The following is a 16,576-nucleotide window of genomic DNA, read 5'->3' on the forward strand; positions in this document are numbered from 1 at the left end:
GGTGAAAAAGTACTAATAGCGTGTTTTAGATGGGTTTATACGGATTAGATGTAAGGAAGGGTTATTTTGTATTTGTATGCCACGTCTACCTCATGCAAGATTCTCCTCCCACTAGGTTGGTTTCGCTGAAATGAGATTGAAATCTCTTTCTCACGGGCTTGACTGGCATAGTGCAACTTGGACGCTTATTATCTCTAAATCAGTAGTTCAATGCAATCTGGCGGGAGAAAAACAAGCAACCGAATAAAAATGTCCGCAACCGCATGCGCACATATTGGCCACCGTGGGAATGGTTTTAGCCCTGCCAAACTGTTGTTGAGCCACTCAACCAATCACACTACTATAGCTAAATTGATCGAATATTTGCCCTAGTTAGCCAGGTTGCGGACCCGCAAGCAGCTAGTTCAGCGCCGCTTTGTGCCTGAGAGATGATTCGACACGATGCTCAAGTCTTCCAATGCAGTCATGGCTTTATAACTGATCGGAATCACTGGGTGATCTTGTTATGTTCCTGTCAGGCCTTGAACCGAGCCCAGTGTTCTAGTGTCTCACGAAGTCACCGTCGAACGAGTTATTGTATTCTCTCAGTTCTAAAATAAATAAACATCTTGTTTCCCAATAAGTCAAAAATTTTAAAGTTTAACAAATTTGTACTCCCTCCATACTAAAAAAATGAAGTCATTTTGGAGAGCGACACGATCTCCAAAGCATAACTTTGACTACTTATTTTTATAAAGATATTTATCAAAAAGTGATATATGTAAATTTTTGTAAAAGTATTTTTCAAGACAAATCTATACATATGGTTTTCACATTTTCAAACTTAACAACTTAAAAGTTATTCATGATTTATATTCCCAATGTTTGACCCAAGCTTTGTCTAAAACGACTTTATTTTTTAGTATAGAGGGAGTAATAAGTATCCCAATGTTTGAGCATAGAGTATATTTCCATAACAAAATTATTTGAAGATAAAAATGTTGATACTATTTTTTATATTCTTAGTCAAACTTTTAAAAGTTTGACTCCTCAAAAAGTGATATGTGCATTTATTTTGGGACGAAGAAAGTATGTCGAATCTCAAACTTTAAACATTAGACTTGGAGAGAAATTACCCACCACTACCATGGATTACATGACCTTTGTATCATTCTGTTTGTCAGAACTGTTGGCGCCTGGGCATCTGATCAGATACCGATCCTTCGGACGGTGCCGTGGCTTTTGTTTCCCCTGCGCGCACCTGCACTCCGTGCTCTGCCAGTACGCCTACGCCTGCTTTTCGTGCGCCCACACGGGGGCCGCTCACGCCCCCTCCTGCTTTCCAGGCTCATCCTGTGTGCAACACCCGATCTACTTTTGAAACATCCAGATGAAACACATGTCTAAAAACAGATGAAACACTTGCAAAAACACTTGAAAAACATTGCAAACATATACAACATCTAGACAAAACACTTGCAACATATGTGTGAAACATATAGCAACATCCAGATAAACACACTTGCAACATACGTTTGAAAAAACAGATGAAACATTGGGAACAGACACTTGCAACATATGTGTACAATCATTACAACATCCTGATCTATGTTTGCAACATCTGTATGAAACACTTGCAACATACCTCTAAAACATATGAAACATTTGAAATGTACACCTACAACATGCATCATATCCCGATGCGGCCTCCTCTACCGTCAGCATCGGGGTGCCTCAGCCGTAGCAAGAGGAGACGCTAGAAGGCTTCCGTGCTAGGGCCCGGCGCTTCTCCTTGCACTAGCGGCACCTATCGACGTTGTCAGGTGGGGCAGGCGCGTGGAGCAGGAGCAGTGGTGTAGGCATCGGAATGGGAGTAGGAGTCGATGGGGCAAATGGCAGGAGCAACAGAAGGGACATATGTGAGAAGTCTATTGGGCTATTCACAGGATAGGAAGAGGCCTCTGGATGGGGCGGACGTCCTACATAGCATTTCTGTTTGTTTATTTTCTTTTGCATCAGCTCCGAAACTTCCTTCCTGCTCCTTCCATTCTTTCACGGTTGTCGCCCCCTTTCTCCCTAGACTATGAGATGGCTGTTAGATGCTCCTTGGTAGGTTGGAGCCCATCGACGATGACAAGGGTGCATGTTAGCTTTTCAGGTCATCAATGTTTATGGACCACTGGTCAACTTCTAGTAGAGAGCTCGAGTCGGTAGGTGGCGGCTCCATGACCATGGATCAGATCCCTGGCAGAGAGCTTGAGTCGGTAGGTGGTGGCTCTAGCTCTGGTTACTAGGGCAGGTGGCTGCGTGCAAGGCAGGACTGGGCAGAGTGGACCAGCGGCATCTATAGGTTCGGCTTCGGTGAGCCCAGCCTAGGGGCAACGGGGAGTGCGACAAGTGCGACGACGAGGGGCCTAGCTTAGGGAGGGGACCTAATCACAAGTATGCAACACCCCATGGCCCATTACCAATATGGCCTTCCCAACATGCCTAGCGAGGAGAGCCTAACCTGATTTTCCACGGGAAGGCCATCCTCCATTTCCATTTCAAGATAAAACAGAAATACAAGAGTTTGTTTTTAGAAGGAAAGAACAGACGGACTCAGACTCAATACCATCTAGCTAAACTGAAACTCTCAGACACAGATAGTAGGATGAAGTTAAAGAACCAAGATGGAGCAAAGCTATTAGTACACCAATGGGAACATGGTGGGACAAATGGAAGCTTGGATAGTGATGCTAGTGGCAACATGGTGGATCAAAAGTTATATCGGTCTATGATTGTAAGCCTACTCTATGTGACAGCATCAAGGCTGGACGTGATGTTTAGTGTATGCATGTGTGCTAGATTTTAAGCCTCACCAAGAGAAAGTCATTTGAAGGCCACCAAGAGAATTTTGAGGTACTTAAAGCATACACAAAATGTTGGATTGTGGTATCCCAAAGGAGCAAGATTTAAGCTGATTGGATATTCAAACTCTAATTATGCGGGATGCAAAGTTGAGAGAAAGAGCACATCGGACACATGTCAATTATTGGGAAGATCACTTGTGTCTTGGTTATCAAAGAAGCAAAATAGTGTAGCACTTTCAACCGCTGAAGCGGAGTACATTTCGGCCAGTAGTTGTTGTGCTCAATTACTTTGGATGAAGGCAACTTTGAGTGACTTTGGAATCAAGTTCAAACAAGTGCCATTGCTATGTGATAATGAGAGTGCCGTGAAGCTCACCAACAACCCGGTTCAACATTCAAGAACAAAGCACATAGCTACCTGCCATTATTTCATAAGAGATCATCAACAAAAGGGGGGTATTTGTATTAAGAGTGTGGGCACCGATGATCAACTTGCCGATATCTTCACCAAGCCACTTGATGAGAAGAGGTTTTGCAAGCTAAGAAATGAATTGACCATACTTGACTTCTCAAATATGTGTTGATGCACCCCCATTATATGACATGCCATTCCTTTGAGCAAAGCAAGGTAAAGTTGATTGACATGTCATTCATCCATTACTAAGGACTTTTTTAGTGCATCTAGTCATTCGTCATATGTCTTAGGCTCATTCATGAAAATCAAATAAATTTGATGCTTATATGGTATCACTATTGCTTGTATGCTTGAAATGATCTAGCGTATGACATGTTTGTGGGCTTGTGAACCTAGTGTTTGATCTAGAAAATAAGCTTTAAGTGTTTAACTCAATATGGTACAAGATAACCCTCATTTGGAGGTGTGAAGAAGCTTGTCCTTAGATCAAACCGAGTTAAGTATCTTTTACAAGTAATCTAGATTGAACCAAATTTGGGAAAATGATCCTCACTACACATTTTCACACAACCTATCTAAAATTTGAGCTCACCTTTTCTGGTCATCGATGACAAAGGGGGAGAGAGATTCCCAAAGATATTGCAAAAGGGGGGAAAGTAACACAAAGATAAGATAGGAGAAATGAAGGGGATTAATTAAAATTTGAAGCACACAAGCAGGGGGAGCAAGCTCATAAACTTGTATGTTGCATTTCTATGTGCATTACATATGTTTGCTTGCATGGCACAAGTTTTTAAGCTCCATATCCATACTTGTGTGGTGTATGCTAGATTGTAGGAAATGATTGATGTAATGAAAACTAGCATGCATAGGATAGCTAGACACTTGAATTGGTCTTACAAGTGGTACTAGAGCCTTGTTTCTAATGTTGATCTCACGAGGTATCTAGTGTCTTTTGTTGTCAAGTGATATCTAGCAAATCATGGTGCTAAGGATGGTGTTCAAATGGCAACTCCGATTGGTATCACACTTCAAAGGTCCATTCTTTATACTTTAGCATCATTTGGTAGACATTACCTCCCAACACTTCCTAATCTATGCATATGTGCAAGCTTTCAAATCCAAACTCTTAGCACATATGTAGGGGAGCTAATGCTACCAATTCGGGTTTATGAAACTTGTCCATAACCTTTACACATGGTAATATGCTTGGACAAGCAACATGAATCAAAGAAAATTTTATTGAATATCTTTGTGAATGGTTGTCATCACTTATCAAAAACGGGGAGATTGAAAGCCCTAGTTTGGGTTTGGTTAATTGATGAAATCTAGGCCTAACCTTTGATCTAAGTGTGTGAATTAGATAAGGTGGTCCAACCTAAGTGGTGAAGCTAGATGATGGCCATGGTGAAGGTAATGGCCACAAAAGAGATGATCAAGTGCTTCACATTTGGAAAAGAAGAAAGAGAAAAACAAAAATGGACTCAAGGCAAAGGCATAATGATAGGAGCCATTTTTGGTTTGCACTCAAGACATCATAGAGGGTGTGAGTGATTTAGGATCGATAGTCGTACTATAAAGAGGGGAAATCTTTGGCTAAGAGGTTTATCGAGTGCCACTAGGTGACATAATTCATGCATTGCATTTAGGGACCTAGTGTGCCCACTTCTAGCCCTTGTAAAATACTTTGAAAAATGCTAACACACGTGCACACAAGTTCTACACTTTTTGGTTAGCAAGTTGGAAGCAAGGGTGAAGTGGTTGTGGACTTAGAAAAAGAAAAGGAGTAGAAAGTCCACGACCGGACACTGGCCGTGGGGTGATCGGACTCACCCCGGCGCGTCCGGTCAATTTTAGCGAGGTGGCACAACATTGGCCGAGAGCGTAGGGAACGCGATCAGATGTTGGACCTAACATGGAGTCATGTCCGGTCACGCATAGTAGTGGAGGCATAGCGCTCGGTGGCGCAATGGGACGCAGGAGCAGTGGAGCGACCGAACGCGTAGGCGTAAAGCAAATACGCTGACATCGCACGCGAAGAGGAGGCCCGTGAAGACCAGATGCCACGGTGCATCAGGTCACGTTCGACCGAGCACGTCCGGTTAGCTTTTATCGGCTCTAGAACCTTTCTGGAGTCGATCTGACGCTAAGGAGATTGGATTCCGATCACTGAGCGGCGTGTCCGATCACTCATTGACTATGGCATTGAACATTAAGTGACCATTGGGATTAGATGGCTGTGGTTTGAACGAGGACACATGGATGGCTAAGGGCGACTGGACGCTGGTTGACCAGACGTTGGGGTGAGTCCGGTCAGCCCACAAGCAGAGCAACGGCTCTATTTCTAGAGGGCGTCTATAAATAGTGTTTGATTGGCTTGGGCTCACTCTCTTGGCACTTTGACATGCTTGACGTCCTTGTGAGCCTAAGCAAACACCTCCCACTCATCTCCATCATTGATTTATCATCATTGTGAGATTGGGAGTAATTCCAAGTGCATTTGCTTGAGTGATTGCATCTAGTGGCACTTAGGAATCGTTGTGGTTGCGGATTTCTTGTTTCTCTTGGTGGTTGCCGCCACCTACATGGCTTGGAGCAGCAGAGGAGCTTCGGCACATGTTGGTGATTATTCATGGCTAGCACCGGTTATTGTGAGGGGTCTTGCACCTTCCCCGGTGAAGAGCCGCAAGGTAGCTCTAGTAAATTGCTCGTGTCATTGAGTTACCTCACTTGTATGTAGACTCTTGCGGTGACACTTGTGGTTGGCTAGGTGTGTGATACCTATTAGCCGTTGAACCATCAAGTGTTGGTTGACACAACGAGGACTAGCATGCCGGCAAGCACATAAACCTTGGGAGAAAAATTGGTGTGTCGCTTGTCTCTTGGATTTCTCTCGATGATTGATTGGTATTCATCTTGTGATTGGTTCATCCCTCGACACGGTAGTATAATCACCCTACTCTCTCATTTACTTTCCCACAAACTAGTTGTTAAGCTTTTTAATGTAGCTAGTCTTTGAGAGCTTGTAGGTTTAGTTAGTGTGGCTCTTTAGTTAGCCCATGAGAGCACACTAGCTTAGTGAGTAGTGACTTAGCTATTTGTGTGTGCTAGTGATCATAGCAACTAGAATTATTGGGATAGGTGGCTTGCAACCCTTGTAGAGCTAGAGCAAAATTGCATTACGCCTTTTGTGATACTAATTAATTTGCTCTAGTTGGTTTGTAGATTTTTAAATAGGCTATTCACCTCCTCTCTAGTCATATTAGGACCTTTCAGACCTCAGCAAGGAGAAGTTGCGCTGAAAGCGTATGTTGCAAACATATGTTTCAAGTGTTTCAGAGTTATGTTGTAAGTGTTTTATTTGGATGTTGCAAAAGTAGATCAAATATTGCATATATTGAAAGTGTTTCATGTATATGTTGCAAGTGTTTTATACGTATGTTGCAAGCATTTTTTTCAAAATGTTTCATCAGTTTCAAATGTATGTTGAAAATATTTGATCTAGATGTTGCATATATTTCACACATATGTTTTAAGAGTATGTTTTAAATGCTTAAGTTGTTTCAGTCGTATGTTGCAGCAAGTGTTTGATCTGGATGTTGCATATGTTTCACACATATGTTTCAAGTGTATGTTCTAAATGTTTCAGTTGTTTCAGTCGTATGCTGCAGCAAGTGTTTGATCTAGATGTTTTCACACATGTATGTTGCAAGAATATATTCCAAATGTTTTAGTTGTTTCAGTCATATATTGCAGCATGTGCGTTGCAAGTGTTTCATTCATGTTTTAAGCGTATACTCTTGGATGGGGTGACAGGAGTCTGTGGCGTGCATTGCAGGTGGGGGTGCGAGCGCACGGAGCAGGCATGGGAAGCGGTGCCAGCACAGACAGCCCTCGCATGCAAGATATGGAGCGGGCACATGTGGTCTCCGCGTGATGTGTGGGAAGAGGGGGAGGGCACGGGCGGTCCCCTCATGCGGGTTCGTGAAACGGAATGAGCTTGGGTGGTCCCCGTGTACGCGTGGGCGAGCGAATCGTTGTCGGCGTGGCATTTCCCATGGGCACGCATGACGGAGGAGGCGCATGCATCGCGTGTCCGTGTGGACGCCCGAGCACTAGTATCTACGCTCCTGTTTCACCAACAATGCTTGGGTCCATGGCATGTGATTAGATTTAATTTATGGATTACTAATATAATCCACACAAATGTATAACCTGCAGGAATTAAACCCATTTATGGGTTCACAGATGAAAACACTTACATACAGGCAACCACCCTCTCTTGACTATGGCCAATTTTCAATTCCCTCGCATACTTGCAGCCTATGTAGTTATTTTGGTTCATGTAAAAGCTTATTCAATTCCCTCTTTTTTTTCCTTTCTCCTTTTCATTTTTGACTGTTACATGAATTCACTACACTACAACACCAAGATTAGCGATGGACGGTCTGACGCTAAAAGCGGCTATAGCGACAGACAATCTGACGCTAAAAAGTTATAGCGACAGACTTCAGCAGACGCTGTAAGTCCTGTCGCTAAAAATCTTTAGCGATAGACAGTACTTTGAGCGACAGATAGTCCGTTGCCTTAAATTTTTTTAGCAACAGATAGTCTGCTGCTACTCTTTAGCGATAGATAGCCTGCTAGTACTCTATAGCGACAGACAATTTAAAGTTACAAATGTTTTTACTGACCGATGGTTTGACGAGATCATTTAAATGCATTTAAAAAATAAAAGGCTATTTGGTTGCAAATTAATACAAAAGTAACATCATTGTGCACGTTTCTCATACAAATAGATTCATTCATGACCAAGTCCAAACACTCACTAAGGCATACATATATGGTCAACCATTACAAACATAAATCAATGATTCATCAATGATAAGTCTACAGTATCAACTACCTGTGTGCAGAAGAGATAGACTAGCACCTAAATCAGCTTTGAGTGGTAAATCATCCACAAACTTGCTAACTATGATGCAAACTGTCAAATATGATGCAAATCATCCACAAACTTGCTAACATCTGTGATCCTGTATCATTAGTAATAAAAAAAGATAGATGTCACTATGATGCAAACTATCAAATATAAGGAACATGCAACTACAAAATAGAATAGAGATAATAAGTTTCAAATCTGTTAACTTTGATATAAACATAACAAAGAATCCATACTTACAGAGGAACTAAAGAAGATACACTACAACAAAGTGACTTCTGATGAATGACTCATGGCCCAAACCAAGCAGTATGCTATCGTCACGAAAAAACATTTATCTACACTGGAAGAGAACTTGTTAGATCACTATGGTCAGCCTTCAGACCAACTCAGACCGCTCAACAAGTAACAAGGCCTCAAGTTCTTCTCTTCGTTTCTCCAGCTCCTGAAACACCATACAGATTGAGGAAAAGCGGAAAGATGAGCTGGCAGTGATGGTGTACACAACAAAAATTGTGCCTATACCATTTAGGTTGTACCCTTAACATCAAAACTAAGCAGTGATTTTGGCAATACACTATCCAATAGACAGTGCCTAGCTATGATCAACAAAAGAATAGTTGTCTATAGCCTCATTTTCCTTTTTGCAGGCTGTCTAGCTGTGTATACTTTCTTTTAGAAAATAGAAGTAGTTCCCTAGTGAACACATATTTTACTTGATGCCATATGGCTCGGTAATACTTATAACATAGTATTCTAAATTAAACAAAGATAAACACTGCAAAACAGAGTGATCAGTTGTTTCGAGGGGATAAAGGGGGCACCATCTTTATATAAGTTAGGTTTTTATATTTCTAACGAGCTACAATTGGTTTTAAGCTATAGCTATAGATTCTCCTAAACTATCCATGGGAAGCAAAACATGTAGGACTGCAAGAAAAGAATAATCTTATGGCAGTCACTAAAAGTGGAGTAACTGAACTACTAAAGATCAAACTAAGCCACACTGAGTAAGTTTAGTCACAAGCTACAGAAAGGGGGTCTTACAGACTGAAAGACAATGGGCCAAAACACAGAAATATCCAATCACTGGATTCCATGCTATCACATTTAAAAGTATGAATACTTACATGCAGATCCTTGACTGCTTGATCCTGTGATGTCGCTTTCTGCTGCCTAGAACGTTTTAGGACACCAATGCACAATATCCCCTACATATTCAAAGTTTTCCAGTTAACTACATTTGTGATGATGCAATAAAAGAAGGCAATGTCGACAATTTGTTTCATAACATCATAAGATCATATTGTGGTATGAACCTATGATAGACACAGCTGGTAGGGACTTCATGAATAATCATGATAATATTTTGGGGAGTGTTTGTATTAAAATTTTTAGCCTGTGCTACAAGCATTCAACAGGTTAATAATGCTATGCAGCCTGTGAAATCAGGTTGGGTAGTAACTGTACTACTTTTCCCCAACAAAGATGACTAAAAATTATAAGAGCTTTAATGTTTAGCCATTTTACTGTTTAATGCTATGCATCAATGTCCTAAGAGCTTTAATGTTTAGCCATTTTACATTATTATGCTCAAACTTTCAGAATTATTAATGCAGTTACAATCTTTCAACACATGAACATCCAAAATTTTCTATTACTGAGATCACATAGACAGCTCCACATGCAAGAAGCATGTAGCTAGCAATCTCCTGGAACAAAATCAGATCATTCCTTTCAATACTTGGGTATGCCTTCGTCATGACAGCAACACTACCAGGAACAAAAAAAGGGTGGAAATCAACAGAGGAATAGGAATGCGAACAATTTAGCATGTGCAAGAACAAATCTCAGTATTCTTGAACAAATCTCAGTATTCTTGACACTTCTTGTAGGCAAGAAATTTAAAATCTAACATGCTCATGATCTCAACAGTTATGCAGTTGCATGTAATTGACACAAGTACTTGGTGCACATAATGTGTATGTGGAGAGGTCAATCCGGTTAACAGAAGCTAGATAACAAGAGTATTGCTCTGAACTTATGGTCCGAACACTGGACTGCCAAAATTTTCCATCCCAGTATTGTCAAACATCGAACCAAGTGTGTACATGTAACATTATTCTTTCATTTGTAATCACCCAGGTCAAAAACTATGTTATGTTTCAAAAACCTAGAATTAAAGGAGAGACATTTCATGGTTCAGGCAAAACCAAGATGATATTGCACATTCGATTAACCAGAAAAGTATTCTCACAACAGCACACGCTAACAATGATAGGAGAGGTCTGAACATGTGAGGATAATAATGCATCCATAGAAGAATGAAACTAACATTGATATAGCACTTATAAGGCATAAGAGTGATGAAATACTGTATGAATGTTGGAATTGCTCACAACTAACATTAACACAGAACTAGCCTTAATACCAAACTAATGTATGTATGAAGATCATTGTTGCTCATCAAATCTTGATCTAGGTTTATGGAGAAACCAAGTTTTTGGTTGATATTGGAAGCAAATAAATTTTTATTTCACAAAACAATTAAACTGAACAATACAAATCAATGCCTCACTGTCACATCTGTAACTTTCTCTGATGTCTATTTTGTTGTATTACTTGCCAAAGAAAAAAGGATAACAAACACTTCCTATATTTGGATGAGCACCAAGCAATAGAGGCTGCAGTAAACTCATAAGCGACAATCATGAATACTAACAAGTATTGAGTGTGTACCTGCAAGGCTTGAATTTGTTGGATGCAAGCAATGTGAGGACGGCGATGCAGCTGGTCTGCACCTCGTTGTCTTGATAGGGGACTGAACTCGATGCACCTGAGATGTTTAAGTATTGAATAGAAAGTATTAGGGACTCATGTATGACTGTAATAACAAACAACTTTGATGAACCAACTGAATGCTGATTGCAATGAAAAACATGAGTTCTAACACTCCATACTTAGCATTCAATATACAAGTATAGAAGAAACTCATTAAATCAGGTCCAGTTTGAAATATGATCAACATATGATGATATAAACAAACTTATATATGTTATCTCCTACTCATATACTAAAATAGCACAAATATTGTTCAAAAAAATAACACTTCAATGAAATGGAATCCTATGGAATGCTAATGGTGATTGAAGACATTAGTTCTAGCACTCAACTAATACTTTGCAAGCACACAGTGACACAGGAGATACACTACTAATTAGGAGTTTAAGACTGCATTCTATAGAATACTTAGTAGGTATAGAAAAGCAAGGGAAAGAGATCAAACATAGTGTTTGGTAATAATAGATCAAAAAGAGACATAGAATTAAAGTGTGATTCAGTGAACTTTGCTTAGATGTACGTGGTAAGCATATACCTTCTTCAGCATCAGCTTTCTCCGATGACACGACATCCTCCACACTGGTACCAGAGATCTTTGAGGTTCCACTATCATCTTTAGAAGCTATACTCTTCACCGACTCTTCATTTGGCATGCTCTTGGGAACATTTCCCAAAAAATCACTTTCCTCCTGATCTTTGTATAGTAGGGTGCATCCATATTTGAAGTATGTGCTGGCACACTCCAGCATGAGCTCTCCATAATGTGAAGTCCTAGTGGGCAAAGAATGCACAAAATTGTTAGTGCATCATTGTAAAGGTTATTAACATAACTTGCATCAGGCCATGAGGGGCAATGTAAAACGAGATAGAGCAGCACAACTGAAACTGATAGATATAGAGATTTTATCAACCAAGTTACTAATATAAGGTCCTAAGTTAGCTTGTTGTTGATTGACTTCCGAAATGTTTGCATAATCTCAGACAGACAACACATTTTCCTTAACCAATGTATACTATAGTACACGCCAAAGTTGTTTAAAAAATAGTACACTCCAATTGATGGTGAACACAATTTAGGCACCATGACAAACAATGGCCAAGTGTTCCTCCACAAACCACCATAGGTCTCGGAGCCAAATCCAATAGATCACTGACAACGACAGTGTCGGGTTCATAAACCCGGGGTCCCTCGCGGACCGGCTTCCCAACAAAGGCTCGGCCCAAGCAGACAACACGCAACTCATGGACCAGCCCAAGTACCTGAACGATAGGCCAAAAGGGCGATCCAATCACCGACCGAAAAGGCCTGGCCAAGGAGGAACGGCGCCCGCTTCTGACTCTGGCCCACCTATCCGACCGAAGCGCCCGTGTCGGTCTCCAGCCCACCTCTGGATGGCTTCTCTGACCGAAAGGCCTGGCCAAAGCACTACTTCTGACTCTGACCCGTGTCTCCGACCAGGGATGCGCCAAAACCCTGCTCACTGCTCTTCTCCGACTAGCGCGATCAGAGCTGACTAGGACCAACCGACCAGGGACGCCCGCTTGGTAAGGACCAAGAAACGAACAGAGAAAGTAAGGCGGGGCGCACAAGTCAAATCACAATACCGGGGTCCATACCTATACACCTACGAAAACAGTACTCTACAACCTCCCTGGCATGGCAGAGCCCAAGCAGTGTTATAGGCGCCAACATTTTCCCCTACAGTATTGTGGGCGCCATTAACTCCCATATGGTAAGGCTCCCCCCACATGCCTCTGGGCATCAACAGTGTTGTGGGCGCCAGCATTTACCGTACTAAGTGAACATGGTGAAACTCCTCACATGCCTTTGGGCATCAACAGTGTGGCAGGCGCTGACGTCTGCCATACCCGAAGAAGACAACACCACCTCCCATGTGCATCTGATATTCAACAGTATTGTGGGCGCCTACCATCATCCTATACCTACCGGCGTGGGCAACAAGGCTCAGAAGCAAACATACTCTCTCCCTTTCGCTTGTAAGGCCATCCCCTTCATCTATAAAAGGGGATGCGCTCTCTCCCAACATCCAAGCTCATCCAGATTCAAATTGATCCAGATTCATTAGGTCGATCAAGTTCACTAGTTCACAACCATAGAACTACCAGGTTTGAACCTCGAGCACATGCTCGAACACTTAGCTCATAGCAGGGCTCCCATCACTTCTGGCCCTTTCGACCAGAGTTCGATCGGACCTCTTGTACCCCACATCTTTCTCCATCTCGTTTGTAACCCCACTACAAACTTTGAGCACCTGGGCTCAGGAATAAAGTCACCGATCGACTCAAACTGAACATAGGGCATGTTGCCTGAACCAGTATAAACCTTGTGTCATTGAGTGCTAGGCCACCTCCGATCACAACATACGGCAAAACTATAAATATTTACTTGTTGGTCACTTTCTGCACCGACAGACAGACTCTCTGCATCTCACTCACCGACATAAATGAAACATTAACACCCCTGTCAAGCAGTCTGCTGTAGAACCCCTTAAACCCTAGTGGACTGAATCCCTGAGCCACCCAAGCACTGATGCAAAAACCAGCAAATCCGGACAGAAACGCACCGTGCCAACCGCCAATTGCTCCAAAATACGCCAACACGCAGAGTCGCTTCACAACTACATGTCACAGAAGTGGAGGGGAAATCAGAGCATGAAAGGAAACCCTAACCTGATCTCGAGCGCTTGGCTGAGGCAGTCTACGGCTTCGATGAAGTCCTCGTCCTCGATGGCCTTGGCGCCCCTGTCGAAGAGCTCCTGCGCCCGCTCTAGGGTTTGCAGCTCCTCCGCCTCGGTAGGCTCTGGGTTCGGCGTCGACGGGGCCTGGGGTGGCTTCTCCTCCAGCGGTGTGCCCGTGTTCTCTGACGAGGAGGCCATGGGCGGCGTGCTCGCGGCGGCGGCTGGGTTCCCTTTCTAGGTGCGGGGAGTTGCGGGTGGAAGGGGACGGGGGAGGAAATGGGGAAATTTTGGGGGAACAGAGCGCGAACTCGCGGGGGGGGGGTATGCAAGGGTTGCCGCCAACAGGGTTCCAGGTTGGGCCCGTATGGGCTTGTTGCGGCTGTGAGTGTGGGCCGTGATGTCTTGATCCATATTGTGGGGCACGCGAGCTCAGCGTGGGGCCCATTTTCTTTAGCGACAGACAGATTGACGGTATACTTGGCTTTAGCGACAGATGGTTCAACGCTAAATATGAATACCTACAGCGACAGACACTAAATCGCTAAATGATGATTTAGCGTCAGATGGTCTCTGAGTTATCTTTAGCGTCAGATCATTCATCGTTAAATATAATTTTTAGCGTCAGATGTCTGACGGTGAAGCGGTGTTGTGGTGTAGTGATTTTAGTTATTTATATTTATCTTTTTCCTTTATTGTTTTCATTTTTTATTTGTTTTGTTTTATTATTTTCTTCATCTTTTTACTCGTAGACTGAAGAATTATTCTCGTGCATACAAATGTTATTCTTCTAAACTATGACATATATTATTACTATCTTAAATTAAAGTCTTTTATTCATTTTATTCCAATTAATTTGTTAGACTCCTGGACCGGAATATTATTCTCTTAGCTTGAAATATTATCAACTTGAATCTGGAATATTATTCTCCTAAATCTTGAATATTATTCTCTTAGACTAGAAGTAATCTTCACTGAAATGATCACACATCTCACAACTCACCTACAAAATGAGACACTAGAAAATTTCCTTGTATAATTAGGCTATGCTTGTGTGTATGTAATGAGCATGGTCGGCCACATAAGGGCTTAAGCTATTCCAATTATTTCCATATGTTGGTACTTATTGAAATGCAGAATGATTTTGGTTTGGTCACCAAATGAACAAAAAAAATGGAAATCACCTAGATATTTCGAATGCACCCTGTTGTACATAAAATTTCATGTACCCAACGCTCAATTGGAACCATTTCATTTGTATTGGAAAATGTTATATGAAAAGGAAAGGGAAAGGCAGAAAAATGTTATCTTTTAATTTTTATAATTCAACTTTGACAGATCTCCTAATACATTCTGATTTCAATGTTAAAACTGTGGTGCAACGTAAAAGATATGTTTAATTTTTACCAAGATCTAGATATAGATTTGGTGCACAAGCTGAAAAAAGTTTGTTCGCTTTATTATGAGAGGAATCGATCCAGAAAACTGAATGCGTGATCTTTGTTCTAAGAGTGGACTGGCTCAATATCTTCCCCCATCTGATGGCCCAATTATCAGGACACGAATTTAATGCAGAGCTTGTGTCTGTAAACGTTTAGAAGACCAAAACACATCGCGAGCTATAGGACGACGCAGGATGTCTTCGTGACAATTGTGTGTGGGCATGTTTCCTCACCTAAAATCGGACAGGGATTTGTGGTGGACCCCCCCAAGCTTTGCAGTCAATCAGTGTTCAGACTACAGAGTAGTAGAGTTTGACAGGAAACGGCCAGCATACTCTGCTGCCGTCCCCTGTAGACTATTGGAATTGTGCTTGTCCTTAGTCGCCGGTGCTGAAAACTAACTACAGTCTGCAGCACCGCTCGCATTGACCGTTTGGTATGTCCACTGGTGGGGTGTGGCTGTCCGGGACACGTCAGGGTAGCCAGCCGGCCGCGAATAGTTGACACGGGGGCCTTGGTTGACTTTTCACGGCCGCGGGCCCACGATACAAATCACCATTTAGCCCTTGTTTAGTTCGCGAAATTTGGAATTTGGGGCTATTATAGCACCTTCGTTTTTATTTGACAAATAGTGTCCAAACATTGACTAATTAGGCTTAAAACGTTCGTCTCGTAATTTTCCACCAAACTGTGCAATTAGTTTTTCTTTTCGTCTACATTTAATGCTCCATACACGGGCCGCAAACATTCAATGTGACAGATACTGTAGCAACTTTTTGGACTTTGGGGTCCAACTAAACAAGACGTTAATTTTAGGCATGTGCCCAATAAATCACTACTCTGATCCACCATTGAATAATTTTGTTTTTGTTTCTCCACGCACGAGTTGTTTCCCCCGAAAGATCCAGGCATTTCTCAGGCGTATAAAGAATCATAAGTTCTTCAATGGTCAACATACGAGATGAGTTTATAAAGTTATTTTTTTTTGTGAATCAACGTGGTGTGTTATTTTGTCACGCCACGTACGCTCTCTCTCTCTTCTCTATCTACATACCTCCCTCTGAATGAGCTGACCACAGACCTGTGTTTTGGACGTGGGGTAGATGAGAGAGTTTTTTTTTTGCCTCGCTCAGGAAAAATCTCCGCAAACAACGCGCGGGTTGCGCCACATTTGGGGCTCGAACCCGCACCTCGAGGGTGCTACTTAGGACGCTAAACCAGCCGTCCTAGCGTCCGTTCGCGTCGGGATGAAATTTTAAAAATATTGCCTAAATTTTTCAAAAATAAAAGAATAGGATGCGCGTTTTTTTATTTGTTCAAGTTCATGCAGAAACACGCAACTGCAAATCTGTTATGAACTCGAAAAACATGGTGTCTCCTCTCTTTTTTTTTTCCTGAGAGAGGGCGTT

At 42.1% G+C, this 16,576-nt stretch overlaps 1 protein-coding gene across 1 annotated transcript; it reads right to left on the reverse strand.

Moving 5' to 3' along the window:
- Nucleotides 1-8,567: 8,567 nt before the first annotated feature.
- Nucleotides 8,568-13,926, reverse strand: LOC136525649 (uncharacterized). Its single transcript, XM_066518569.1, has 7 exons — nt 13,721-13,926; nt 11,565-11,800; nt 10,928-11,024; nt 9,850-9,961; nt 9,319-9,399; nt 9,236-9,238; nt 8,568-8,633 (listed from the first exon to the last, which is right to left on the reverse strand). The coding sequence occupies exons 1-7, from the start codon at nt 13,924-13,926 to the stop codon at nt 8,568-8,570; spliced, it is 801 nt and encodes a 266-aa protein (XP_066374666.1).
- Between the last annotated feature and the right edge of the window lie 2,650 nt (nt 13,927-16,576).

This window comes from Miscanthus floridulus, chromosome 19, assembly GCF_019320115.1.
Source record: "Miscanthus floridulus cultivar M001 chromosome 19, ASM1932011v1, whole genome shotgun sequence".
In the NCBI taxonomy this organism is placed as follows: domain Eukaryota; kingdom Viridiplantae; phylum Streptophyta; class Magnoliopsida; order Poales; family Poaceae; genus Miscanthus; species Miscanthus floridulus.

What these genes read in the sequence shown, in the direction of transcription:
- LOC136525649 (XM_066518569.1), bottom strand. Translation starts at nt 13,926, where the DNA reads ATGGCCTCCTCGTCAGAGAACACGGGCACACCGCTGGAGGAGAAGCCA. An exon ending in GAAAGCTGATGCTGAAGAAG is followed by an intron (nt 11,025 to 11,564) that starts GTATATGCTTAC and finishes TAAACATCTCAG; the next exon opens with GTGCATCGAGTTCAGTCCCC. An exon ending in AACAAATTCAAGCCTTGCAG is followed by an intron (nt 9,962 to 10,927) that starts GTACACACTCAA and finishes TGTTCCTGGTAG; the next exon opens with TGTTGCTGTCATGACGAAGG.